This window comes from Anopheles bellator, chromosome 2, assembly GCF_943735745.2.
Source record: "Anopheles bellator chromosome 2, idAnoBellAS_SP24_06.2, whole genome shotgun sequence".
Lineage (NCBI taxonomy): Eukaryota > Metazoa > Arthropoda > Insecta > Diptera > Culicidae > Anopheles > Anopheles bellator.
In genome coordinates this window covers 804,040-827,944 of record NC_071286.1, presented here as the reverse complement: position 1 = coordinate 827,944, position 23,905 = coordinate 804,040, and the positions used below count along the sequence as shown (strand labels likewise).

At 50.3% G+C, this 23,905-nt stretch overlaps 9 protein-coding genes and 1 long non-coding RNA gene across 10 annotated transcripts; 5 read left to right on the top strand and 5 right to left on the bottom strand.

The window, feature by feature from the left end:
- Nucleotides 1-67: 67 nt before the first annotated feature.
- On the bottom strand, nt 68-805 carry LOC131211160 (uncharacterized). Its single transcript, XR_009156883.1, has 3 exons — nt 698-805; nt 540-644; nt 68-463 (listed from the first exon to the last, which is right to left on the bottom strand). It is a non-coding gene; the product is annotated as an uncharacterized LOC131211160 (long non-coding RNA).
- A 73-nt stretch (nt 806-878) lies between these two features.
- On the top strand, nt 879-1,763 carry LOC131208265 (histone-arginine methyltransferase METTL23). The gene is made up of 2 exons (XM_058200924.1): nt 879-1,014; nt 1,167-1,763. The coding sequence occupies exons 1-2, from the start codon at nt 895-897 to the stop codon at nt 1,761-1,763; spliced, it is 717 nt and encodes a 238-aa protein (XP_058056907.1). The 5' UTR covers nt 879-894.
- Nucleotides 1,764-1,791: 28 nt separating this feature from the next.
- On the top strand, nt 1,792-2,146 carry LOC131208266 (SRA stem-loop-interacting RNA-binding protein, mitochondrial-like). The gene has a single exon (XM_058200925.1). It carries the CDS (start codon nt 1,792-1,794, stop codon nt 2,077-2,079), a length of 288 nt encoding a protein of 95 aa, XP_058056908.1. The 3' UTR covers nt 2,080-2,146.
- On the bottom strand, nt 2,112-4,081 carry LOC131208264 (probable ATP-dependent RNA helicase DDX55 homolog). Its single transcript, XM_058200923.1, has 2 exons — nt 3,956-4,081; nt 2,112-3,898 (listed from the first exon to the last, which is right to left on the bottom strand). Exons 1-2 carry the CDS (start codon nt 4,058-4,060, stop codon nt 2,165-2,167), a joined length of 1,839 nt encoding a protein of 612 aa, XP_058056906.1. The 5' UTR covers nt 4,061-4,081; the 3' UTR covers nt 2,112-2,164.
- A 205-nt stretch (nt 4,082-4,286) lies between these two features.
- LOC131210047 (cleavage and polyadenylation specificity factor 73) lies at nt 4,287-6,456 on the top strand. The gene has a single exon (XM_058203235.1). It carries the CDS (start codon nt 4,287-4,289, stop codon nt 6,363-6,365), a length of 2,079 nt encoding a protein of 692 aa, XP_058059218.1. The 3' UTR covers nt 6,366-6,456.
- Nucleotides 6,457-6,650: 194 nt separating this feature from the next.
- On the bottom strand, nt 6,651-11,033 carry LOC131209867 (uncharacterized). Its single transcript, XM_058203017.1, has 3 exons — nt 10,982-11,033; nt 10,597-10,903; nt 6,651-10,526 (listed from the first exon to the last, which is right to left on the bottom strand). Exons 1-3 carry the CDS (start codon nt 11,031-11,033, stop codon nt 7,487-7,489), a joined length of 3,399 nt encoding a protein of 1,132 aa, XP_058059000.1. The 3' UTR covers nt 6,651-7,486.
- Nucleotides 11,034-12,694: 1,661 nt separating this feature from the next.
- LOC131210464 (uncharacterized) lies at nt 12,695-13,821 on the bottom strand. The gene is made up of 2 exons (XM_058203722.1): nt 13,623-13,821; nt 12,695-13,558 (listed from the first exon to the last, which is right to left on the bottom strand). Exons 1-2 carry the CDS (start codon nt 13,782-13,784, stop codon nt 12,773-12,775), a joined length of 948 nt encoding a protein of 315 aa, XP_058059705.1. The 5' UTR covers nt 13,785-13,821; the 3' UTR covers nt 12,695-12,772.
- A 778-nt stretch (nt 13,822-14,599) lies between these two features.
- On the top strand, nt 14,600-17,567 carry LOC131208591 (gamma-tubulin complex component 5-like). The gene is made up of 3 exons (XM_058201389.1): nt 14,600-15,951; nt 16,025-17,237; nt 17,311-17,567. Exons 1-3 carry the CDS (start codon nt 14,698-14,700, stop codon nt 17,352-17,354), a joined length of 2,511 nt encoding a protein of 836 aa, XP_058057372.1. The 5' UTR covers nt 14,600-14,697; the 3' UTR covers nt 17,355-17,567.
- On the bottom strand, nt 17,224-18,006 carry LOC131208593 (DNA-directed RNA polymerase II subunit Rpb4). The gene is made up of 3 exons (XM_058201391.1): nt 17,868-18,006; nt 17,625-17,805; nt 17,224-17,548 (listed from the first exon to the last, which is right to left on the bottom strand). The coding sequence occupies exons 1-3, from the start codon at nt 17,929-17,931 to the stop codon at nt 17,374-17,376; spliced, it is 420 nt and encodes a 139-aa protein (XP_058057374.1). The 5' UTR covers nt 17,932-18,006; the 3' UTR covers nt 17,224-17,373.
- Nucleotides 18,007-18,317: 311 nt separating this feature from the next.
- On the top strand, nt 18,318-23,667 carry LOC131209082 (dynein light chain Tctex-type). The gene is made up of 3 exons (XM_058202065.1): nt 18,318-18,501; nt 19,305-19,470; nt 22,195-23,667. The coding sequence occupies exons 1-3, from the start codon at nt 18,481-18,483 to the stop codon at nt 22,341-22,343; spliced, it is 336 nt and encodes a 111-aa protein (XP_058058048.1). The 5' UTR covers nt 18,318-18,480; the 3' UTR covers nt 22,344-23,667.
- Nucleotides 23,668-23,905: the final 238 nt, after the last annotated feature.

The window sequence follows — 23,905 nt, the reverse complement described above, 5'->3', positions numbered from 1 at the left end:
AGGGGGAGCAGCGGGAAATGAGAAGGGAAGCCGGTCGGATACTTCACCGGCAAGTTCGATCATCTGAAGCGCCGGATAATCAATAAATGAGGAGTGGCGACGCACGCCGGGAACAGCTAGTTCTACATATTTATATTGATTTCAAGTTTTTATCATTACCTAAAGAACGCAACGGCGTGGCAACGGAGAAATCAAGGGAACAAATAAACACATGCAACTTCAATCTAAGACAAAAGAGTAAATGTGGTCCGGAATCGCTCCAAACACATCTATCAGGAACTGTGCCCAAGAACTTATGAGCGAGCGTTGTGAAGAGCGACAGATGGTCTTTACTGATATCTGCGCCGTTCTTCGCTGTGTTCTGCTATTTGATAAATCTATCGACCATATCATTCTTTTCATTGCATCGCCAGCGAAACCGATCCATCTTTTTTCAAACGCCTTTCGCACGTCGTGCACAAATCTGTAAAAATAAGAGTATCATAGACCTGCTTTTCTTGTCAAACAACGTGGGATGCCTGTTGTTACAATTTTACTACCTGTAGACGTGTAAAATCGAAGATTTTTTGAAGTTTATATTGCCCGGAATCGTCGCGCATTAGAGCCTTCGAAGCATCAGGCACCATAGACATAATTTTGGGGTTCTGGAAAATAATTCACTATTATACCTTTAAATCCTTGCTGAACACTGACTTACTCAACACCATCGTCTTTCGTAATTCATGCCGAAGACTTCATTTTGACTGCAATCGTCTATTTCTGTGCAGAGATATGGTAAATTCGTCCGCTTACGGTTTGTTTACTATTTTGCGGTACCTTTTGACAGTTTCCCTTCCAGAAGAAGAAGAAGTTGCTGTCAAAGCCCCCAATGCCAAACACACAGTTTGGACAAAAATGACCAAATTCCAGCAGATGGACAACGATGGCGAGCAGATAAAACGGTTTGTTTTTGGCAGTAAATCCAGAAACGGTACTGCGCATAGTGGAGAAAAGCTGGAAATTCTGATCCCCGAGGTAAGCATAAAAAGCAAAGGCACCGAGAAGGGCTTGTTTTTGTTTGTTTGGCCCAGTTGACGCTCGGAGTGTCAAAAAGCGAGCTTTCGTCACACGCGTGCGAAACAAACTGGTAGTCGCTAGTAACGCTTATATTGTATCGGTTTCCATAGCTCCCATTGCCGGGCTACTCGTTCTACACCTGGCCCTCTGCACACGTGCTGGCTTGGTTCTTGTGGGAACGACGAAACTCACTCGTCGGCAAACGGATACTGGAGCTTGGCGCAGGCACCGCGCTACCGGGCATCTTGGCCGCCAAGTGTGGTGCTCACGTAACACTTAGCGATTGCAGTACGCTGCCCAAAACGCTGGAACACATCCATCGGTGCTGTCGGGTGAACAATCTGCTCCCGGCTAAAGATATCGAGATCATCGGACTGACGTGGGGCCTCTTTCACGATCAAGCGCTCCAACTCGGACCGGTGGACTTGATCATCGCCTCCGACGTGTTTTACGACCCTTCCGTGTTTGAGGAAATCCTTGTCACTATCTCGTTCGTGCTCGAGTCGAATCCGGGGGCCAAGTTTATCTTCACGTACCAGGAGCGCAGTGCGGATTGGTGCATAGAAAATCTGCTCAAAAAGTGGGATCTGGCGTGCTCGGTGATTAGCTTGGACAACCTCAGCGAAGAGCTCGGTGTCGATCCGCAGGAGTTGATGGGCAACCATACGATCCATCTGCTGGAAATCGTGCGACCATCGCGAGCTTAGTTACCGACGGAGCGAGGGAGGTGCCACAATGTCTTCCAGTACGGCAGCCGCGGCCGCGGGTAGCATTGCTCGCGGAGTGCAGAAACTGTTCGTTGGCAACCTGCCGTGGACCATCAGCACCAAGGAGCTAAAGGCGTACTTTTCCAAGTACGGGCACGTTCACTCGACTAACGTAATCTACGACAAGACTACCGGCATCAGTCGCGGGTATGGATTCATCGTGTTTAGCACCCGGGAAGGTTTTACCAATGCTACGAACAATCGACTGCACGTGCTCGAGGGCCGTGTCCTTGAGCTTCAACCTGCCACTTCTTAACGTTCAAACGCGTTCACTAGAGTAGAGATAACTGTTCTTTAATAGAATCTATATTATGTCTTAACAATCTGCACCCGACTTCCGCTCAGTCCGATTCATCCGAAAACTGGTCACCATCCAATCCCATCTCATCGTCACACTCTTCCTCGGTGACTTTTTTCCGCTTCAGTTTCTTTAGCATCCGAATATCCTTCGCGAGCTCGTCCAGGTCTTCCTGGGTGAACTTGTGGCGCTTCCGTTTGGCTACCGGGGCCGTTTCGCCGGCTTCGACCGCCGCTTTCCGTTTCTGCTTCTGCTCCCGACGCTTTTTGCGGTTCTCTTTGCGCTCCTCGCGCGCTTTATTGGCCAGCTCCCAGGGAATTGACTTCTTTTTGATCAGCTTTTTCTTGCCCTTCCACTCGCCGGTCTCGTTGTAGATTTTCATTTTACCTTCGAACGATGCTTGCTTCTGTTTGTCCTTGTAACGGAGCTTCCAAATGTCCACCGCCGGATCCGGTCCCCGGAACGACTCGCTGAAATGGGGCTTCATTTCGGGCATTCTTGGCAGCTGCAGCAGCCCATAACTGGTGGCCACCTTGCCCAGATCGAGGTCCTTTACGCGCAGTATAAGATTACATTCGTGTTTACTGTACGCTTGAATGTGCGACACGAAAGCACGGTTCGCTTTATCGAACCGCGCTCGATCCTCCGTTTGCAGTCGGTGCAACGTGGCCAGGGCACTGTCGGCGTCGCACTGCTTCGTCTGCAGTTTGAGTTGTTTTAGGGCAACGTTTTGGTTGCGCGTCAGAAAGTCGACGTACGCATCCTCCGACGGTAGCAGCATCAGTAGAGCGTTCCCATCCGATCCTTGGCGTGCGGTACGACCGACACGATGGACGAAAGCAGCTGCATTCGACGGTGGGTCCCATTGCAGCACCCAGTCCACCTCGGGAATGTCGATTCCCCGGGCTAGCAGGTCGGTGCACAGTAGCAGCGCACTGTCTGCGTCGCGAAATGCCTTCAGGATGCGTATTCGCTGTGATTTCATCTTGCCGTGGAGTGCCATAACGGCCATTGGCTTAACGAGCGTTCCCATGGCAACGGCCCAATACTCGACGCAAGCACACGTGGGAAAGAAAACCATCGCCTTCTTGATCTGACGGCTGCGCATGAATTCGAGCATCGCTGCCAGCTTCATGTCCGGCTCGACAACGACGTAGTAATTCTGCAACCGCTTCGGCGTACTCGTCGAGGCTTTCTCGCGCACACTCACCAACACCGGATTGCGGAGACCGGCGCGCATCAAATCCTTCACCTCTTTCGTTTGCGTCGCGGAAAATAACCCCGTGCGGCGCTGGCGAGGCAAATATCCCAGAATGGTGTTGATCGTTGCCTCAAAGCCCAGATCCAGCAACCGATCGGCCTCATCCAGGACGAGTAACTCTAGGCTCTTCACCCTCACCGCCAGGTTAAGGTCTCCGGTACGCTCGAACAGATCCTGCAAACGGCCCGGCGTGGCAACGAGAATGTTTGTACCGTCCTGCATGATCGATATGACGTCATCCTCCACCGAGTTGCCACCGATTACGAGCTTCTTCCGGAAGCTGCGTAACTCATCGTGACTAAGGAATTCTCCCAACACTTGGTCGATCTGTGTGGCCAACTCGCGGGTCGGCGAAACGATGAGGGCCCCGATTTCATTTCGCTTCCAGGCGGCGGTTTTCTGCCGCTTCAGCAATAGCTCCAGCAGCGGAACAACGAACGCTAACGTTTTGCCGGATCCGGTCACGGCTTCCGCTGCCACATCCTTGTACGACAGAAGCAACGGAATACTGGCCGCCTGTGGTACGAAAAATACTGTTTACTAACGCACCAACGTGTAAGTGTCTTACAGTACCTGCACAGGGGTCATTTTCTCGAAACCAAGACCCTCGATAACTTCCAGAACCGGTTGGCTTAAGGGTGTGGACAGGGCGCCCCATTTCGAGGCTGGTCGCGCCATTTAAACACGCCGAATCCGAACTTTTACCGAGAATCTGCACGTGTGTTTTGCTTCCCGGCCTACTGTGAAGCTGTCAAAACACAAAGCGAAGCGTTTTTGACAAGCCGGTCCGCAAATCATAAACAAAGCCCGTGCCGCGCGAGAAACATTCGCTGGAGGACACAAAAATTGAATCAATTGTGTGTTAGTTCTTAGCCGTGTCGTTATCAAAGGGAACCCCCCAAGAATGGCACAGAAACGCACAGCGAACGGAACCGGCGTGCGCTTGCTGAAGGAGGAGAGCGATCTGATGGTAATCCGGCCACTCGGTGCGGGACAGGAGGTGGGCCGTTCGTGCATAATGCTTGAGTTTAAGGGGAAAAAGATCATGCTCGACTGTGGCATCCACCCGGGACTGTCCGGGATGGACGCCCTTCCGTTTGTCGATCTGATCGATGCGGATCAAATCGATCTGCTGTTCATTTCACACTTCCACCTCGACCACTGCGGGGCGTTGCCCTGGTTTCTGCAGAAAACCTCGTTCAAGGGCCGCTGCTTCATGACGCACGCCACAAAAGCGATTTACCGGTGGATGCTGTCGGATTACATTAAGGTCAGCAACATCTCGACGGACCAGATGCTGTACACGGAGGCGGACCTTGAGGCGAGCATGGAAAAGATCGAAACGATCAACTTTCACGAGGAGCGTGACATTCTGGGGGTGCGCTTTTGGGCGTACAACGCGGGCCACGTGCTGGGTGCGGCCATGTTCATGATCGAAATCGCCGGCATACGGGTGTTGTACACGGGGGACTTTTCGCGCCAGGAAGACCGGCATCTGATGGCCGCCGAGATACCGGCCATGCGACCGGATGTGCTCATCACGGAGTCCACCTACGGCACGCACATCCACGAGAAGCGTGAAGATCGTGAGAACCGGTTCACGTCGTTGGTGCAGAAGATAGTCACTCAGGGTGGCCGTTGCCTGATTCCGGTGTTTGCTCTCGGACGTGCCCAAGAGTTGCTGCTCATCCTGGACGAGTACTGGAGCCAGAACCCGGACCTGCAGGAAATCCCGATCTATTACGCGTCGTCGCTGGCCAAAAAGTGTATGGCCGTGTACCAAACGTACATCAATGCGATGAACGATAAGATTCGCCGGCAGATTGCGATCAACAATCCGTTCGTGTTCCGGTTCATCTCGAACCTGAAGGGAATCGACCACTTTGACGACGTGGGTCCGTGCGTGGTGATGGCGTCGCCCGGTATGATGCAGAGCGGATTGTCTCGCGAGCTGTTCGAGACGTGGTGTACCGATCCGAAGAACGGTGTCATCATTGCCGGCTACTGCGTGGAAGGAACGCTCGCGAAAACGATCCTCTTCGAGCCGGAAGAAATTACGAGCATGAACGGCCAGAAGCTACCGCTCAACATGAGCGTTGATTATATTTCGTTCTCGGCCCACACCGACTATCAGCAGACGAGCGAGTTCATCCGCTTGCTCCAGCCGACGCACGTGGTGCTGGTACATGGCGAGCAGAACGAAATGGGGCGCCTCAAGTCGGCCCTGATGCGCGAGTACGAGGCCAACCCGAAGGTCCAGATCACGTTCCACAATCCGCGCAATACACAACCGGTCGAACTGTACTTCCGCGGGGAGAAAACGGCCAAAGTGATGGGGACGCTGGCCGTGGGAGAACCAGTCGATAAGCAGCGCCTGGGCGGGGTGCTGGTAAAGCGGGAATTCAAGTACCATCTGCTCGCACCAACCGATCTCTCGAAGTACACCGACATGAGCATGTCGATCGTGACCCAACGTCAAAGTATCCACTGGCCCGGTTCGACGGTGGTGCTGAAGTTGCTGCTCGAGCGGGCCAGTGGACCGGGGAGTGTTGCCGAGTGTCCGATACCGGAAGGCAGTACCGCTACGGCCAAGCTGCGGGTGTGCGATTGCATCGACCTGACGGCGGACGGGAAGATTGTGATACTGGAGTGGCAAGCGACCCCGGTCAACGACATGTACGCCGACATGGTGATGGCCTGTCTGCTGCAGTGTGACATCGCCGGCAGCAACGTGGTGAGTGCTCGGGCGTCCAAGGTAGACGAAAAGCACTATCAGAACTGCCTCATCGAAACACTCCAGGAACTGTTTGGCGAGCAGTCGATGGAGAAGTTTATCGACTCAAACCGACTGACGGTGACGGTCCGTGGCAAGCGTATCGTGATCGACCTCCAGACGCACGAGGTCGAGTGTGACCAGGACGAGCAGCTGCACCAAACCGTGCACATGACCGTGCGCAAACTGCGCCAAAGCTTGATGCTGTAGATTGCGGACAGCGGCATCGGGATTGGCATTTAAGGTACAAAAATACTGTTCACTTGATTCAAAGAAGCGGACGCGCGCTGTAGCGCAGTTCTCAACATGTAAAACGGCCCGACGAGGAGATTAGCGATAAGCGACATTAAAATAAAGCATGTTTGTGGTGCAAAGATAAAGTCAAAGCAGTTGTTTTTATAAATATATATTTATGTTGATGTATATTTTTATATACGAATAGTCAAGCGACTACATTTATTGAATATATTCAGTTTCACTCGAAACAAACGAGGCAAGATGTTCGCAGATTAGATCGGTGTCCACGCAGTCCAGGAACCTCATGTTTCTCTTTAAACCAAAAAAGCGGATGGCGACCTTGCGATTTGAGAAGAAATGCAGATTCTGATCCTGTGGTTCTCCCGAAGGCTTAGAGGGGCTGATCGTGATCTTGGAGCCGATAGAAAAGACAGTGTTTGCCGTTGCCAAACTTGGTCAACTTGAAAGTGGAAAACCGACGCACAACCAGACACTGCTCCGTATCACTCCATCACAGATGTACAAACACTATCTCCGAACACAATAGCTTCGTCTGCTTGTTTGGAAATATCGAGATAAATATAGTCTTTGTAGTGGCGCATAGTGCCAGCAAGAGAGGACTCTTCGCTTACTTTGTGCACTAATCGCTGAACTAACTGTATAGCTGCATCCTGACTGGGAAAAAGGTCCTACGTTTCACTCAACATTCGCAGGTGCTCAGTCGTCAATCTCGACATCCTTCTTCGTTAGCTCAGTACACTCATACGCTTTGCGCAAAGCGTATTGACACAACTTTTTAATAATAGTTTTTACTTCTAAACGAATTTTCATAAATACATACTCAACGAAATTTAAGCGATGTGCGTAAACTCCCGCTCAGCGCGTGGAGAACGGCAGCCCGAACCAGCCCGCCCGTTGCGGATCGGATTCAAAGAAGGAGCAAAATGGCTGAATAAATTAGTTGCGCATTAGCTGCCTACGTGGTTCCTAAACAATGTCTATAAATATCTGTGTATATACTGTTGTAGTTAACGAGGTCAAACCCACGGAACCGTCGGAGTTCACTTTCGTTTCTTGTATCCTTCGGCGTACAATCAGGAAAATGGGTTGCTGCGACGCTTCAGTGAACCAAACTTTTTCTCCGCCTCCAGCAGCATCTTTTCGTTGCGGATCACCTCGAACGGAGCCATCTTCATTAGCTTGCTGCCGGCCGCCGCCACCACTCCGCTCAATCGATGCCCATCCGTCGTGACCACGTCCACCTCATCGGCCAGTTCGTCAGACGGGAAATCCTCGAAGCTCATGTTGCTGAATCCCATCGTTTTGCACGCCTTCGGTTGCTTGGATGAATGGTGGTCGTCCTTTTTGCTTTTCCCGCTGCCTACTACGCCGCTGCCACTCTCCGACGACAGCACCTTCCGGTAGCCGCTGACGTTCGCTTTGACCTTCTGCCCGATCGTGCTGCTGACGGACGATGCAGGGCCAAGGGCGACGCCGATATCACCATTTCCGTGATGGCCACTTGAGCCGCTACCGCCCCGCTCGAGCAGGTGGTTGTATTTTACCTTTTGCTTTTTCGTCAGAAACCCTTTGGAGGAAACCTTCGACACCGGATCGCTGCTGTTGTCCTCGTAGTCATCGGACTTGAGGTTGCGTACGTCGTCATCGAGATCGTCGTCCGGCCGGAAGTTGACGTAGTTGTTGTCTGGCGAAATGTTTCCGATACTGTGAGACGGTATTTGGCTAAAGTTGACGTAGTTCCGCCTAGCCGATGATACGGCGGCTACCTGCGGCGGCGGTTGGTGATAGTAGTTTAACGGGAGAATACTGTTGTTCGTCTGCTGGCTGGCAGTCAACGAGACCGGTGGTGGCGGTGGCGGTAGTGGTGCGGGTAGTACCGGAACCAAAGGACTCAGCGCGTGCGGGACGATGTGTGTCAGCGAGACGGACCCGGGTTCGATCGTAACCCTACTGATTATCGGTTCCTGAGAAATTACTGGCGGAGGCGGTGGCGGAGGCGAAGCCACCGGCTGGCCACTTACAAGGCTGGGCGAAATGGTGACCATCGTATTCACCGGAAATGGTTCCGAACCAAACAGATCCCGTTGGAAGTGGGGCGACTTTTCGCGCGACGATGGTGGGGCAGACGGTTCATCGAGATTGAGCAAATCGTTACACACCGGTAGCCTCGGTACCGGTGGCATCGGCATCGCAGGTAAGGGTTTTATTGGCGTTGAGGTCATAAAGTCATTCGCAGGCAGAAGGGCAGAAGGGTTTTCCGGAATCGAGTGAACTTCGGGCAAAAATTTCATTCCACTTGACCGCTTCGGTACGAACGGCTTCCGAAACGGGGCCATCGCAAACGGATCCAGTTCGACGTCAGCGCCGTCGTCTTCCGGTGGACACTCCGGGGGGTGTCTGTGTGGTTTTTGCACCGCCGGTGCCGCACTGACTCCATCGTCATCGGGAGAGAACGGATCCATTAGGATCTCCTCTCCGCTGGTGTTGTTTTCGGCGGCTGACTCGTAGTCTAGCTCGTCGTCCAGCAGGAGCGGCTTCTCGCCCTGTATCATGTCCTCTTCGGCCGAATCGTCCTCATCGATCACGCTGTGCTTCGAATCGAGATGGTCACGCTTCTTGACACGCACCCGCGTCACGATGCGACTCGTGTTGTCCTCGTTCGTGGTCACACTTTCACACTCCGCGTGGTAGGCACTTGAACCGCACGTTCTTATACTCTCGCTAATGCAGTCGTCCACGCTGCCCTCGCCACCGGCGCCGAACGCACCGCGGCCGAACAGCTTTTTCTTGGCCCGGCCATCACTCGGAGGCACCGGTTCCGGTTCCTCGCCCTCGGGAAAGTCGTCGTTGGCACGAAGATCGGACGCCGACCCGATAGAGTCATCGTCCGATGCCTGTTCTCCCGTTCCCGCCGTTGCCCGACGTTCGTCCTGCGTCGCCGAACCCTTGCCCGAACGCTTCCCTTTGGTGGCTATGTTTGGCGCACCCCCGGTCACTGTGCTGCCGTGGGCCACTTTGCTTCTTAGCTTCTTCACGATTTGGACATTTTTTATTTGGCTCTTATCCACCTTATGGTAAACTGCTTGCAGTTTCTCCGGAATGTTGCTCTCGACGAACTGCTTAAAGCTTTGCTTCTTCGCACTTCCGCCCACACTCGCACCACCGTGGCCGGAACCGGATCCCAGGCTCACGCCACCGGGTGCCACTCCGCTACCCACGATCGATCCTCCCACCGATTCCGGGTAATACTCGGAATCACTGTCATCCGAAGTGACACCGTTGGAGTTGAGCTTCTCGTACTTGTTGCGATCGTCCAGCGGCAGCTTTATGAAGCTGGGCGAATCCTTCTCGCCGGCCCCGCTGATCAGATCGTCCAGTTTCAAATTCTTTGGTCCCCCGCCAATTAGCGTCGATTTGTCCAGCGCTCCTTGCTCCTTGTGCTTCGTGGCCGACGCTTCGATTCCATTGCCGGACAGCGGTTCGACGGGAGTGCTTTCGATCAAACTCTCTTTCCCACCCTGGCCACCGACGGCGTGTCGCCACCGATCGCTCAGCTTCGACGCTAGCTTTGAGGAGCTGCTTTTCTGTTTGAACCGTTTCGGCAACGTAAACGGTGCCGAGCCGAAGGGATCCTCGTCCCCGAGCTGCAGACCCGAGGCCCTGCTGGAGTTACCGCCGTTCCCGTGGGCACCGGTCGCTGCCGCATGCAGCATGCCAGTTGATAAGGCCTGTGACAGGGAGCCTCGCGTCTGCGATCCCCAATACGGCGCACAGCGGTCCGATTTCATCTCCTCCGGCGAGGTCACTATGGACGTTTGGCTTCCCTCGAGCCGCAGCTTATCGAACTCGGCCCCAAACAGCTGATCTTCGGTCAGCGTCGAAATGGGGCTGAACGGCGACGGATCACCGAACGGGTTCCAGGTGGATGAGCCTGACAGAGGAGATACGAGCGACTTTTCGCTGTTGGAGTTGCTGAGGATGTGCTGCTGCGATGGAATCAGTGCCGTCGGCCGAGGACGTACAGAAACGGTGGTGGTGGATGTCGACATGGGTTCCTGCTCGAACGGAGACAGCAGGGCAGCTGGCGAAACGGCATTCGATGGAACCGCGAATCTGCCGAGGGGCGATAAAGGGCACATGATTACTTCGATCCAAGATGGTTGAGCTTCAGGGAAGAGCTTACCTGAAGGACGTCGAATCACCTTCCAGCGATAGGGGACTCTGCCGGGGAACTGAGGCAGCGAGAAATTTGTCGTCAAAGTTGGCCACAAACTTCCCGCACTCTACGTTTGCGGTTGCCGCAGGAACGGGAGAGATGACGTTTTTCGGCGACGGATTCAGCGATATCGGAGCCAAGGTCAGCCCGATCGAGGGTGTAGTCGAGGAAGACGTTTGTTGGGTTGGCTTAGGTCGTGATCTCGGTGCTACGCTTGTACCGTGCCCACCCGGTACGGTCCCCGTCGTAATGGTAATGTTCGATGGCCTCGCGTACGAATCGAACGCCATGCCCATGTCACTGTTCCCGACTCCAGTGGACATCGCCGACGGAAGCGGTTGCTCCGGCTGCAGGGAACCGCACACTCGGGTGCCGCTGCTTTGCAAGCTAGTTGAACGTGGCATCGCACGGCGCCACTGCACTGCGCTTACACTTCGATCGGCCAATCGATCGTTTTACCTGCACCGTTTCAACATCCGTCTCCCATGGCCTGCACGTGATGCTGTGTGTGGTTGGATGCTATCTGTGGCAGAAGAAAAGCAGGCAGCGTGTTATGCACGCGAGAATGATTCGCGCCCCAAACCCGTGTAAGCTCTAGATGTGAAGCGTCGAAACGAGGGGAGCAATTATAACAGGACTTTGTTTACATTCACCGATAAAATGGGGCGAAACCGTTGTTCGGGTTTCATGTGTGGGGGTGGTATGATAAAGTGGGCTGCACGCAATCATCCGTCCTCCTTCGTCTGCCGCACACTGTTACGTTTCGAAATGTAAATAACAGCTGCTTGCCCCGAGCCTCCCCGAGCGAACTCACTTCTTGCTACGTAAGCGGCAGCCGATGAAGCGGTCAAAGCGTACACCGATGCAATCGAAGTGTGCTTTGCATCAGACTCGCAATCCGCCAGGGATCGCACTATTTCCGACACTTTCACTTACCACAAAATGTGCTACAATGTCCGTCCTTTATCATACGTTGCACTATTATCTGAGTCGCCTTTAGTAGTACCTAAACATTTTTTGCATGCACGATCAATGGCAGTCCGTATGATCAGTTCGCACAAGCACGGCACCGCGACGGAAGCAAACAATAGAGGGACCGAAAAAAGTGATCGAAAGCCGATAGTAAAAATTGGCAAAATTGCATCGATTGTTGGGCCACCTACGTTGTTGTGACAAATTTGACGAACTCCCGAATGTCAGTGGTTGTCAAGCGGGGAGAATCAAATTGTAGAGAGTGTGAAACGAGGCTGAGAAGCACTGTCCTCTCCGCTGTAGCCGTAGCGTGAATTGCGTGGGGGAATGACCACGGCACGGTATTTCAAAGCGATCTGTAGGATTGCAAAACACTGATATTTACGAAAAGGAGCCATGGGCAGGATAGTAAGTTTCTTGCTCCGAATCGTTCGCTCCGAAAGTTTCGTTCACGATAACGTAAACATACAACATACGGTTCCGTTTGGGAGAGGATGTCTCGTACGGGTTCTCTACTAAATAGCGAGAAGTGAGAGCTACAAAACAAACCGACCCGCCAATGCCCTCTCCCGTGGAGCGTCCTTTTAATTCAAAATTTTGTGAGTTTTACAAACCGCTCCTAGTGGAGGAAGTTGCGCTCATCGATCACCCTGTTAAACTTCACCATGGAAAGTGTGCGGTCATAGGACAGCTGGCAGAGGATGGTGCGAAACTGATGTCGCTGGCGATACCTGAACTACCGAAGTGAGTAGGCTACGGATTGGCATCGACAACATAATTAGTTCACTCAAAATCGTATTAAAACTTCGTGGTTGGTTTCAGGGAAATACAGCTTCCGGATTGCTCTTTTGCTGTGGACATTTCTGTGGCCAACTTCCACAAAGTAATGCCGAACAGAGGCAACCATGTACAGGTGTACGGTGAACTCTTGTTGCACAATACGTGCACCCTGTTAGCTACGACACCGGCAATCTTGAGGAGGACTATCATGGAATTGAACGGAACAGAACTCTGTGAAGCAATCTTGAAGATAAGTTCTAGTCACAGACCTTTTATTGAAGTCGACCATATAGAGCATACTGCACGCCCCAGGGAGCTACTGGCTTGCAATCTAAGAATGAGGAAAATTGGGTTAGAACAGCTTAGGAGGCGGTTTAAGAAATTAAAATTTTCAAAGACTGTAAAAAGCAGGGGAAATCTTGACGAGCATCCTGTAGCCCAAGGGGTGTTGAGTGCGAAGTTTAGACACCATCGTTTGCGCCTCCGGATCGGTAGGATCGATAATCTCGTTCATTACGATAGCGTAAGGTCTAATATGTTTAGGAAATAATGTAAAGAACTCCTTCGTGGGTAATTTTGTTTTAATAAACCGTACGAACGCAATCATCAGTGTTTCGGCCCTATATCCCTCGTGTTCAGCCAAATAGGTAAGAATCACGAAGAATGATGGGCCAACCGTGAGGCATCGTGAGAGAAACTGGAATTCTGGGCTTGACTGCATGGTTTCGTACTTTGGTTCTTCGCTCTGCAATAGGTTGCCCACAAAATGATTCAAGTACTCAGGATAAGCCTGAGAGAGGACTTCGATAAGCGTGGGGACGTAATGACTTACAGCATGATGCCAGAGCCGTTTGAAAAATGTAAGAAGCGTTACGTCGTGTTGATATTTCTTTACAAACGGCATCAAAAGATGGACCTTTGCTAAAAGGGACTCATTGACGATCGGTTCAACATTCAGTTCTGCTAATCCTGCGTCCACGATGACTGACAATCGCTCGGAAACGTTGCGGCATAGGCAACAACCGCTATCTGGGGTGTTGTTCGACAGGCTTTTCATCACCCCCAACCGCAGGCCATCTCGTGAAAGATTAGCATCAGCAGTAGTATCGTAGCTGATCGCATCGTCCTCACATACAGGTGTTTGGTAGGTGTTTTGAAGTTTGTGTACAGTTCCGATCTAAAATTGAATTGAAACAAGGCATTAGTCACACCATGGTCGAAAGAGGCTTCTAAATACGCACCATCGTCAACATTGCCTCACTATCTTTGTCCTCCCATATGCGATCAACAATCGCATCAACTGTTTCTCTCCAATCGTTTTCCTTGCGTTTCTGGTGCAGCTCGTTCACCGTTAAAGGAAAGCTTTCTGTGCAGGAGCACGAATAGCTAAATTCAAAACTCATTTGATAAAGTTATTCTTTTTGGAATGAAAAAAACGGTTTGTTATGTTGTCGAGACCGGTTCCGAACCATTTGTTAACGATCTTTGGTTTGACAACTGGCTTCTGTCAACAATCGGAGCTGCCTCAAAAGAAAACAATATCCTGAAACGGTGATATAAATATCGGTCAGATTGAAAGCAGATGGATTAAAAGTATCGTTCGTTTTGGTTTCGCAGCGAAGGCCGACAAAATAATGTCTACTGTGCTTTCCGAGGTGGAGGCATTGATTCAAGGATATGTTCCTGAGTTTGTAAAATTATTGACCGGGTTTGATGTAAGAATGTGCAATGTGTTACACAAAACAATGGTGGGTTGAATCTTTCGTTTCTATTCGTTCTTTCCGTCTGCAGGAGGATGAGGAAAATTTTGCATTGTGCCACCAGTTCACGATGGGCATGTTACGAAACCATTCCTTTCTGTCGGTCAACAGCCACGAAATCAGCAGAAAGATGGAAGCCGTAATAGAAAACATGGAAATATCGAATTTCGTTACCGAGGCAACGCAGCTGAGGCGCTGCTATGAGGAGTTGATTAAGGATCCCATTTGCTTGGATCACTACGTACATGAGATTCATTGGTCGGTGCTATTGTTTTTGTTAGCTGTTGCCTACAATCCGGTTGGCGCAATGAAGGAACGGCTACGCACCGGGAAGGCTATTGAGCTGTTTCTTCCGGAGCCCGTGCAACAACGGCTGCCTGAGAAGGACAAAGATGATCTCGTCGCTGAATTGATGGAAGACAATGTGCGCTTCGAAGCTGAGAACAACGACGGCTCGGACCTAAGTGACTGGTCGGATCCTGAAGATGAGGGAAAGGAACCGTACGATGGCTTTGAGCAGAAAGATACAGAACTGGAGACGATTGAAGTTGGGCATATGGTCAATGGTCAATGTGCACCGTCCAATGAGGTTGTGATTTTCAACAAGATTGAGCCGCCACGACCGGAACCAAACTATCTGGCATTCGACCAAAACCATGTGGTTCATTGGTTGGAGCAAAACGTACACATGAACTGGTGGCACGATCCGCAGTTCAAGGTAGAAGTGGTTAGCAATCATAGAGGTGCATCCTTTTGCGATTTTTGGTCCGAATGCGTCGCTAAGGCATCGCACGGATTCCTTAAATCGGAACCCGTCTCCACCATATCGGAGCTCTGTGTGTTGAGAGAAATTCTGTGGATGTTCACGTCGCCAGTCGATTGTAAGCTATTTCGAATCGACGATGATCAGATTTGGATCAATTCCAACGTGTCACTGGCCAGCACAACGGAACATGGCATTCAAACATTTCTGCTAAACTTCACCGAATTTATGACTATTACATATCGGTTGCGCAATTTCTGCAGCAGAGTGCTGGATGATACGACGAGCACGGTTCTGGCGCCTCATTCTTTCGAATGTTATGCGGCTGGCGTAAAAAGTTTTTTGGTTAACATGGAAATGGTGATGATAGCGAAGGAACAGGAACTGATGCGGCAAGAGCCGGGCAAAACGCACACCATTATCACACTGTTTCACGAGCTGGAACCGGAGCTGTTTGTTTTAAAGAAGCTCTACGATATTCATCGATTTTCGGTACTGGATTGGACAAAATTTCCGGCCCACATTGCCGTAGCACACTTGCTGTCGGGCTTGTTCCGGAGCGTGAAGTTGAGCGCCAATTTGGAGAAAGGCAATCTTGCCTTCGCACTGCTGCTGGCCACACTCAAGTGCTACATGAACGTGATCGACATCTGGTGGACGGAAGGTCGTCTCGACGACTGGCGAGAGGAATTTTTGGTGGAGAAACAGTATTCAGAAAATGCGCCGATCGGCGTGCTCACAGGCTACCAGGCACGGCTGTTTTCGAAGTGCAAGAAACGTTCCTTCTACGTCAGCTCTGCGATTTCGGAAGTGATTGAAAACGATCCCATCATCAAGCTCCTGCTTCACCACTCCCTCGAAGCGGGATATACTTTGAACATACTGAACGGGTTGGACAGGATCAGCGATATGCGACGGGAGCACGAGTCTGAAGACGAAAGCTTAGTATATTTGAGCTTCTTGGAGGCAATCGTCGAAGAGCTGCAAAGATTCCGAACGGAAGACGAAGTTAATACGGATAGCAACGCTGCAACGAAAGATGAAACGGTTGGTAGTGGTCTGCACAAGTAAGTTTTTCCTGCTGACACCCGATGTAACCTTCTTTTATTCATCCTTGCAGGGCAAAGAAAATGCAAAAATGCTTCAGTTGCGTAAAGAAATTCAGGAAATCTGTAGCGACGATCTGCTCCTGATGGCGCTAAATAGCACGATTTGCTTGGTTAGTGAACACACGGATCATGATTTATCAGATAAATCGTCCACGGTGGTGAAGGAACCGAACCTCACAAACGCGCACACGGTATACGTGACACTGAACTCGATCACGACGCTTCCACTGCCTCTGGAGCACGTGCTGTTTAATGCGATAAAGAACTTAATGGAAACTAAGCGACAGGCCGCAAACCATTACGTGACGTACATCTACAAGGACGAATTCCATGTCATGGACCATTTGAGGAACATACGAAAGGTGCTGCTGCTGGAGGCTAGCGATCTGATGGATTATTTCTACAGTGATCTGTTTCGAAGGATCGAAGCAGGAGAAAGTTGGGCCAATCCGTACCTGCTCACGACTCAGTTGAGTGACATCCTGGCGTCGCGATACAACGACATGATGTCATTGTTTACGGTTGAAATCGATCGCTCACGCGGGTACGGGCTAGACCATCCGACGGTGCTGCAGGCGATCGACACCATAAGCGTACTCTACATCCCGGGGCATGATCTGAGCAACATGATCAACGATGCAACACTTGCGAGCTACAACAGCGTGTTTCGATTCCTGCTGAAAGTAAAATGGGCCCTGGGAACTTTGGAAATGCTGCGTTTTCCCTGGTCGCAGAAACGGCGACCACCGTATGCGGCCTTCGGCATGATGGATCTGATACTGAAGCGCCTAGCGATGCTGAAGTTCTGGATGATATTTTCCTTGCAATGTGTACATTCGCACCTGATGACCCACGTGCTCCAGTCATTCGGTGAACAGCTGGATGCGAAGCTCGATCGCGCCGACAATTTGAGCGACATGATAACAGCTCACCAACTGTACATTAGTACGATCTTTGAGCATTGCTTCCAGCAGGAGGACAGCAAACCGGTGCTCGAGGGAATCACACGCATGCTAGAACTGGTTTCCATTTTGCGAGACGAATGGCGCACTACGGTTAACTTTATTGAAATGGATGCGAAGGGTCAAATCGCCGACAACAGTACGATCGCCGACTTTGTTGCCAAATCTCAGGTACATGAACTGGAGCGTACATACTGCAAGTGCCATCAGCAGTTGGCAAAGTTGCTAAGTCGTGAAGCGTACGGCCGCCAGAAACTACATTGTAAGTTGCTTTTCATTGTTTATTGGAATATTTTAGATCTGCGGGTTGTCACATCATTTTTTACCCCTCCCAGTGACAGGATTGGCCGATGCGTTTAGTTACAATGTTCCTTACTGAAGCGCGCTGTGCCCCGGACTTAGTATTGTAAACTGCGTTTTGTGCCGATGTCGTCCAGTATTTGTTGCAACTCATCGTCCTCGAAGCGACCCTCGAGGGAGGGAATCAGTGCTTTCGCTTCCTCTGGTGACGCTGGACACAGGTTTCCGAGCGCCGCGAGCTCAAACTTGTGTAGCTTTTTCTGCATCAACAAGCTGGAATACAAGCAAGAAGAAGAATACATTGAACTAGGACATTTCAATGAAAGACCGGGTTGATCATTCTGCTAACCTGCGAACGCTGGCGATGGTTTCCTTGTTGCGGAACTTTCGGAACTCGTTTGTGTACGTGTATGTTTTGTGAAACACTTCGGAAAACTCTTGCTCTTCCTCCGAGGACTCGTTCTGCATCTTCCGGTGCTCCAGTAGCATGTGAACTTCGCTGATCAGAAGTGTTTCCGCAGTCTCGAACTCTGTAAACAAACGCAAGGGTCAGCTCCTTCAGGCAGTATTCATACACCTATCGAAGATCTACCTTTGGGAAACTGCAGGTCGGCCGCATCTTCCTCGACCATGTCCACTGGATTGAATCCGGCCATTCCGAATAGGATTGAAACAATACACCTTTTCCGCACGAGACAAAACACACGACGCTTTTATTTTGCCGACTGTTTGGAATTGGTGAATTCAGAGGTGTTGAATTAAGAGGGGTTTGCGGTGGTGAATTAAGTTGAAGTTCGCTTATGAACGATTTCAACTCGTTTGAATGAGGATTAATATCAATAATATAATATCAAACAATTTTGAATTGAAATTAAGCCAAATCAGTGAATTATGTAAGTTCTTCCGATTTTTATTATCGAGAGCGAAAGAAACGTAGCGGTTGTTGTGGTGAAAATGATTGGCAATGTGCTTGAAATTAGCCCACCGTTGGTGTGTTTCCTGTCAGTTGGTATAGAGATTTTTTAGCCCTAAAACATTTTACCACGCAAAGCGCTAGTCGTGGAACTGAACTTGAACCAGAACTTTCCAGTTTTTCTCACAAATAGTACGCCGCAACGTGCGCTCATTACGGAGTTTTACGCTAAATCAATCGAATATCGAATAGTTCGCGGCCGGAAGAAAGGCGCAGAGGAAAAAACTAGAAGATGGAGGATAACAAAGATGAAGTAAGTATGGCCGGGAAAGAACGGTGATGATGCGCTAGCAAACAATTTTGTCTCGTCTCCGCGGGGGTATGCTATCAAAATAGTTTTGGGATGCGTCACGGGGATAGCAAACCCTTCACGCAAATCGGCTTCGTTTCAAAGCCGCAGAAACGACTGTGGTGGCCACCTTTCTGGTTCGATTGATAGGGTTACGAAATATTGTTAGCCGTGCCCGAGTGCTATGTTTACTAGATGTTGTAAAAGAACGTATGAGCTAGAATGTTTTTTCGGTGGTACTCTGTATCGTCAAAGATCCCCTATTTAGCAAATGCCTCGATTCGCATATTTTCGGGTGAACATGTCAATAAGCTGTGTGCGGCATGATGGCGTTCCTTTCCTCCGACGTAAGATGAGCGTTCCGTCAAGGAATGCTATTTAAACACCCTTCGAAGGTGCGAACATTTTTTACGACTGATGGCACTTTGTCATGCAATTGCCGGGCGGCCTCCAGTTCCAGCAGCAGCCAATGCTAGGGAGCGCGTTCCTGCGATGTGGTGACCCCGTTGGAACACGCAGCATTTTAGTTCGCACTAGGCCAGAAATTGATCAAACTTCGGCGCGAAGTAATTCGAGTTTTACCGCTGAAAAATGATGGCTTGATACTTTACGCAGAACGAGGCCGGAAGAAGAAATGCCAGTATTTGAATCGTGACCGTTAGTTTCCCGGTACATGCGAACCGGACAGGATCAGGCTTGGGCGGAAAGATTCTTTTATTTTTACCCTATAACAAGTTCTAACGCAGATCATGTTAATTGTTCAACAGCACCAGTTCGTTGTGGACGACGTTAGCAAAATTATAAAGGAAGCGATCGAAACGACCATCGGAGGAAACGCGTACCAGCATGACAAAGTGAACAACTGGACCGGCTCGGTAGTAGAAAACTGCCTTGGAGTGCTTACGAAGCTGCAAAAACCCTACAAATACATCGGTAAGTAGCAGTTCAAGAACTATGCAATGGCCACTCGCTGCGCTCGACATGGATTCTTTAGTTTATTCTGATTGCATCGTGCGGGAGGGATCGGTTAGCCCACAAACAGTCTGAGCCCACCACCAAGTCCACCGGAAAGACCTCCTGTGCCGACGCCAAGGCCACCGCCAAGGCCGGCACCGATTCCGAGGCCAAGGTTGGACGAAGCCCCAGTGTTGGCGGACACCTGTGAGGCCGTTTTCACGGCACTGCTCGCCGCAGCATTCAGTCCCGCTCCTACGCCGGTGATGGCACTGCCAACGCCTCCGATAAGACCGCTGGCAAGGTTGGCTACACCACCCAAGAGGCCTCCGGCGAGGTTCAGTCCTGATCCGATGATATTACCGGCGGTATTGGCCACTGCACCGACGACCGGTGCAACAAGGTTAGGAAGTACGCCTCCTGTGCCACTAATACCGGCTCCAATGCCTCCGCCGATTCCCAGTCCACCAAGTCCAATACCTCCGCCAAGACCGATCTTTATGCCAGCTCCGCCGTTGCATCCTCCGCCTACGGTGGCGGCTTTAGTGGTGGTGGTGACAGTGGTCGTGGTAGGCGCGGCAGTCGTCGTAGTAGCTGAACCCGACAGGATCTCGGTCAAGATTTGGCTGATGAGCGTCCAGGTGCTGGCGTCACTTGCCCCCAAAACAATAACTGTTCCATTGATGTTAATATTAATCGTAATGGTAATTGAGCCCGATCCACTGCTGCTGGAAGCGGTAGTTGTGGTGGCACTAGAAGCGGTAGTTGTGGTGGCACTAGAAGCGGTTGTTGTTGTGGCCGCCGCCGTTGTAGTCGTGGCCGCCGCCGTAGTAGTCGTGGCCGCCGTCGTGGTGGTCGTGGTGGGCGCCGCCGTGGTAGTAGTCGTTGTGGCCGCTACAGTAGTAGTAGTTCCGGCGGTCAGCGCAGCAATGATTGCGGCTATTGTGCTGGTGTCGGATGATGCGACTGTTACGATACCTAAAAAAAAGAAGCAAAAAATTTGGAACAATAGGTTTCGGGCAGAGATCGGTTTCGGCTTGTCCGCTTCTTACTTCCATCGATGTTGAACACGACAGTGTTGCCGGTTCCAGAAGAGGTAGTAGCTCCGCTGGCAGAGGTTGTTGTCGCGGAGGAAGCCGTTGTTGTTCCGGAGGCTGAGGTGGTTGTTGCAGAGGCCGTGGTCGTTGTTGCGGCTGCGGCTGCGGTTGTTATTATTTATTTATTATTTATTATTTACAAAAAATGTTCGCCGTTCAGGCTTAACGTAGAAGAAAGAGAAAAAATCCAAAGAAAATGCTAACAGACTAAAGAGAGGAAGGATGAGGAATACGGAGAGGAAGGAGGAAAGAGGGTATTATAGAAAGGAATCCTGGAGACGAGAACGGAAGTGCTCCTGGGAGGCATTGAAGTCGAACAGGTTATTCGCTTCATTGAAGGCCGAAAGGACACGCAGGAACGGATCGTTCTGACCGTGGCGTGATCGACGAGGGGAGAGGAGATTGGGAGCGTCAGTGTTGTCAAGTAGGAAATTGGCAACAAAGAGCGCTTTGGCCATAGTAAGGCGATCCTCAACTCTAGGAAGACGAAGCATACGGCATCGAATGTGATAAGGGGGACAAATAGAGGAAGCAGCACCTCCTCCTCTGAAAACCTCCTCTGAACCTCCTCAAGGTGGCTCACGGCATTGCTGCCGGTGGGGGACCACACCACACAAGCACACTTCAGGATGGGTCGAACCCAGCGACAGAAAAGAGACCTAAGGCACCAAGGATCACAGGAAATAACACAGCACTTGGGAGGACATAGAGAAAGACCGTTCGGGGCACTCCAATCGGCAAACTCATCAATAGCACGTTGGATGGTGCCGCTAGAGGACGCAATTGGGAGCCAGAATTTAATTGTTGTAATTTAATTGCTAGAATTTACTTGTTGTTGTTGCGGCTGCGGTGGTCGTTGTTGCGGCTGCGGTGGTCGTTGTTGCGGCTACGGTAGTAGTAGTGCCAGAGCCTACGCTGATTACCGAGGACGAACCTAAGACAGTGACACCGATTCCTCCAACTCCGATGCTAATTCCGGTGACAGTTGGGCCAGTCAGCAGGCTGACGGCAAGAATAGTGGTAACGAAGAAGTACTGCTTCATTTCGTTGTTATTTTACCGAAATGAGGATGCTAGTAATCGGAGATCTGAGCTGATCTGCCGAATGTTTTGGTTTTATATACAAGCTTTCCCGATCGCCCGGCAGCTCCGGAGCACCGGACCAATCAATAGGCGTTGCTGTTAAAGGTGGCGACGCGGATGTTTGACGAAAGCTTGCAAAAAGCCACGACGTATGAAAACAGGGCGTGCTTGTTCGCGCGAAGAAAGTGCGTCACTTGCATGCAAACAGCGAGGGTTTTCGCGATCGTAATACTTACCCGTTGATAAAGGGGACAATTGTTTGATTTTTCTTGTGTGTCACCTAGAGCTGCACTGTTTCGTCTGAGGCTCAAGAGGCAACCAAACGGATCCAGAACTGGCTCGGGATGCTTTCTTTCTAGACGAAGAAAAAGCATTCCAGACTTGTTTATCGGATTGATTGGTTGTTGTACAGGGGGGCAAGATCCTGTTATCGGAATTCATTTGCGCGGTTTGCTTAACTACTGATCCTTGGAAACGATCGTAAATTTGATCTGTTTTTCTGTTTTTCCTTCCCAATCCCTTAGTAACCTGCATGATAATGCAGAAAAACGGAGCCGGGCTGCATACGGCGAGTTCCTGCTATTGGAACAACGAAACGGACGGATCCTGCACGGTGCGCTGGGAGAACAAAACGATGTACTGCATCGTGTCGGTGTTTGGTCTTTCAATTTAAACACTAGCCGCAGCTGCTTTTCGAATTTTAATACATTTCGACACCTAATTTAATACACATACACGAGCACACACACATACACACTTGGTTCCATATCTTTCACGTATCCGATCGTTTTTTCGATCATTGCTTTCCTTTCGAACACTTTAAGATCGAACATTGCATGGCACAATGAAGCGCTTCTAGAGCAAAGACTATAGTTACGGCTCCGATGCCGACGACTGTGAGCGTTGATAATTTATTTTTAACTAAACATAATAATGGGCAGTAGCTCGGTGCGACTCACACTTTCACCTTCTTGCAAATTGTTAGAAGCAGAAGAAAGCTCTCAAAGGTATGTTTAAAAGTGTACATGGATCTGTAGGGTACGTAGGTTGACCAGAGTTCTCCCCGAAGGGCATCGTTAGGATGGAGATTGATTTACCGCACCGCCGCTCCCTAAACAGTTTGTTCTAGAATTGCCCAAAATGTTAGCAATTAATATTGTTTCTGAGTTCATTCTTATCCTCTCAGCTGGGCAGCGGCATTCGGTGCGGTCAGATATGCGGAAGACAAGGTTCCGCGCCGACAGAGGGCCGGAACCTGCGTTAAGCCATATGTTACAGGCATGGCCAGGCACAGGAGATAGCATTGCAACAGGGCTGTGTGTGTAAAAACGAAAATTAGGATTTGCAGTTTAATAATAGCATTGAGGCCAAAGTGCGATCACTTGTTACGAGCCTGCATCGAACTTATCGAACATGAGAACTAATCAATTCAGCAAAGACAGATCGCTTACTAGGTCCAATGTGTACTGTGAGACAAGTGGGCCGTTAACAGATGTAAACTATCACTCGAATGCCTGGACAGGAAAGCATACGGGCATGTGGCGCTGGTAAAACGGAGCGATTCCGCTAGAAACGCGTATCTTGTTTCTATGCACTACATTTTCCATGTAATTAGGTTGTACGGAGACGAAGCTCCCCTGACGAACGGAAGCTGAATGTACGTTTCGGAGGGAAACTGATAAACAAATAGAAATAAACACTAAGTGCTGATACAACGAGAACGAAATAGAGTGCTTATAGTCTTTGATTTACCTTTGTGTAAGAACCCATCGGTCAAATGTTTCACCAAGCCACCATTTTAGTTTCTATTAAGTTCTTAAACAAAATGCGTAGCTACGTGGGCATGCTGATAAGCTTATTTAGTTCGTTGGAAGCTTCTGAAGCATAGTTAGTTCGTCTGCCAGAAGCATATGTTCATTACTTATCGGTATGACCACGTGCAAGGATAAGAGGCTATGCTTTTTTATGCTTCAGCCTTTCTGCCGAACGTCCATAATTACTCATGAATTTTCATGAATTTCCCTCCGAAGCCATTCGATCTTTATGGTCTATTGCACCACCAGCTGATATGCAGCACATCGGAACGGAACCGTCCGTCGAATTTTAAACGAACGATAATGTATCTATGCGAGAAAAGTGGAGCCAAAAAATCGAAGAGCCCAGCCCGCAGACTGCTACATTGCAAAGGGTATCGAATCTTTCCCTCAAAACTATCCTCCGCCGGAGAGAGAAACA

What these genes read in the sequence shown, in the direction of transcription:
- LOC131208265 (XM_058200924.1), top strand. Translation starts at nt 895, where the DNA reads ATGACCAAATTCCAGCAGATGGACAACGATGGCGAGCAGATAAAACGG. An exon ending in TGGAAATTCTGATCCCCGAG is followed by an intron (nt 1,015 to 1,166) that starts GTAAGCATAAAA and finishes CGGTTTCCATAG; the next exon opens with CTCCCATTGCCGGGCTACTC.
- LOC131208266 (XM_058200925.1), top strand. Translation starts at nt 1,792, where the DNA reads ATGTCTTCCAGTACGGCAGCCGCGGCCGCGGGTAGCATTGCTCGCGGA.
- LOC131208264 (XM_058200923.1), bottom strand. Translation starts at nt 4,060, where the DNA reads ATGGCGCGACCAGCCTCGAAATGGGGCGCCCTGTCCACACCCTTAAGC. An exon ending in AGAAAATGACCCCTGTGCAG is followed by an intron (nt 3,899 to 3,955) that starts GTACTGTAAGAC and finishes TTCGTACCACAG; the next exon opens with GCGGCCAGTATTCCGTTGCT.
- LOC131210047 (XM_058203235.1), top strand. Translation starts at nt 4,287, where the DNA reads ATGGCACAGAAACGCACAGCGAACGGAACCGGCGTGCGCTTGCTGAAG.
- LOC131209867 (XM_058203017.1), bottom strand. Translation starts at nt 11,033, where the DNA reads ATGCCACGTTCAACTAGCTTGCAAAGCAGCGGCACCCGAGTGTGCGGT. An exon ending in CACCCGAGTGTGCGGTTCCC is followed by an intron (nt 10,904 to 10,981) that starts TGCAGCCGGAGC and finishes CGTTCGATTCGT; the next exon opens with ACGCGAGGCCATCGAACATT. An exon ending in GGTGATTCGACGTCCTTCAG is followed by an intron (nt 10,527 to 10,596) that starts GTAAGCTCTTCC and finishes GCCCCTCGGCAG; the next exon opens with ATTCGCGGTTCCATCGAATG.
- LOC131210464 (XM_058203722.1), bottom strand. Translation starts at nt 13,784, where the DNA reads ATGAGTTTTGAATTTAGCTATTCGTGCTCCTGCACAGAAAGCTTTCCT. An exon ending in GTGAGGCAATGTTGACGATG is followed by an intron (nt 13,559 to 13,622) that starts GTGCGTATTTAG and finishes ATTCAATTTTAG; the next exon opens with ATCGGAACTGTACACAAACT.
- LOC131208591 (XM_058201389.1), top strand. Translation starts at nt 14,698, where the DNA reads ATGGTCAATGGTCAATGTGCACCGTCCAATGAGGTTGTGATTTTCAAC. An exon ending in CTGCAACGAAAGATGAAACG is followed by an intron (nt 15,952 to 16,024) that starts GTTGGTAGTGGT and finishes TCATCCTTGCAG; the next exon opens with GGCAAAGAAAATGCAAAAAT. An exon ending in CGGCCGCCAGAAACTACATT is followed by an intron (nt 17,238 to 17,310) that starts GTAAGTTGCTTT and finishes TACCCCTCCCAG; the next exon opens with TGACAGGATTGGCCGATGCG.
- LOC131208593 (XM_058201391.1), bottom strand. Translation starts at nt 17,931, where the DNA reads ATGGCCGGATTCAATCCAGTGGACATGGTCGAGGAAGATGCGGCCGAC. An exon ending in CGACCTGCAGTTTCCCAAAG is followed by an intron (nt 17,806 to 17,867) that starts GTAGATCTTCGA and finishes GTTTGTTTACAG; the next exon opens with AGTTCGAGACTGCGGAAACA. An exon ending in ACCATCGCCAGCGTTCGCAG is followed by an intron (nt 17,549 to 17,624) that starts GTTAGCAGAATG and finishes CTTGTATTCCAG; the next exon opens with CTTGTTGATGCAGAAAAAGC.
- LOC131209082 (XM_058202065.1), top strand. Translation starts at nt 18,481, where the DNA reads ATGGAGGATAACAAAGATGAA. An exon ending in TGGAGGATAACAAAGATGAA is followed by an intron (nt 18,502 to 19,304) that starts GTAAGTATGGCC and finishes ATTGTTCAACAG; the next exon opens with CACCAGTTCGTTGTGGACGA. An exon ending in AAAACCCTACAAATACATCG is followed by an intron (nt 19,471 to 22,194) that starts GTAAGTAGCAGT and finishes CCAATCCCTTAG; the next exon opens with TAACCTGCATGATAATGCAG.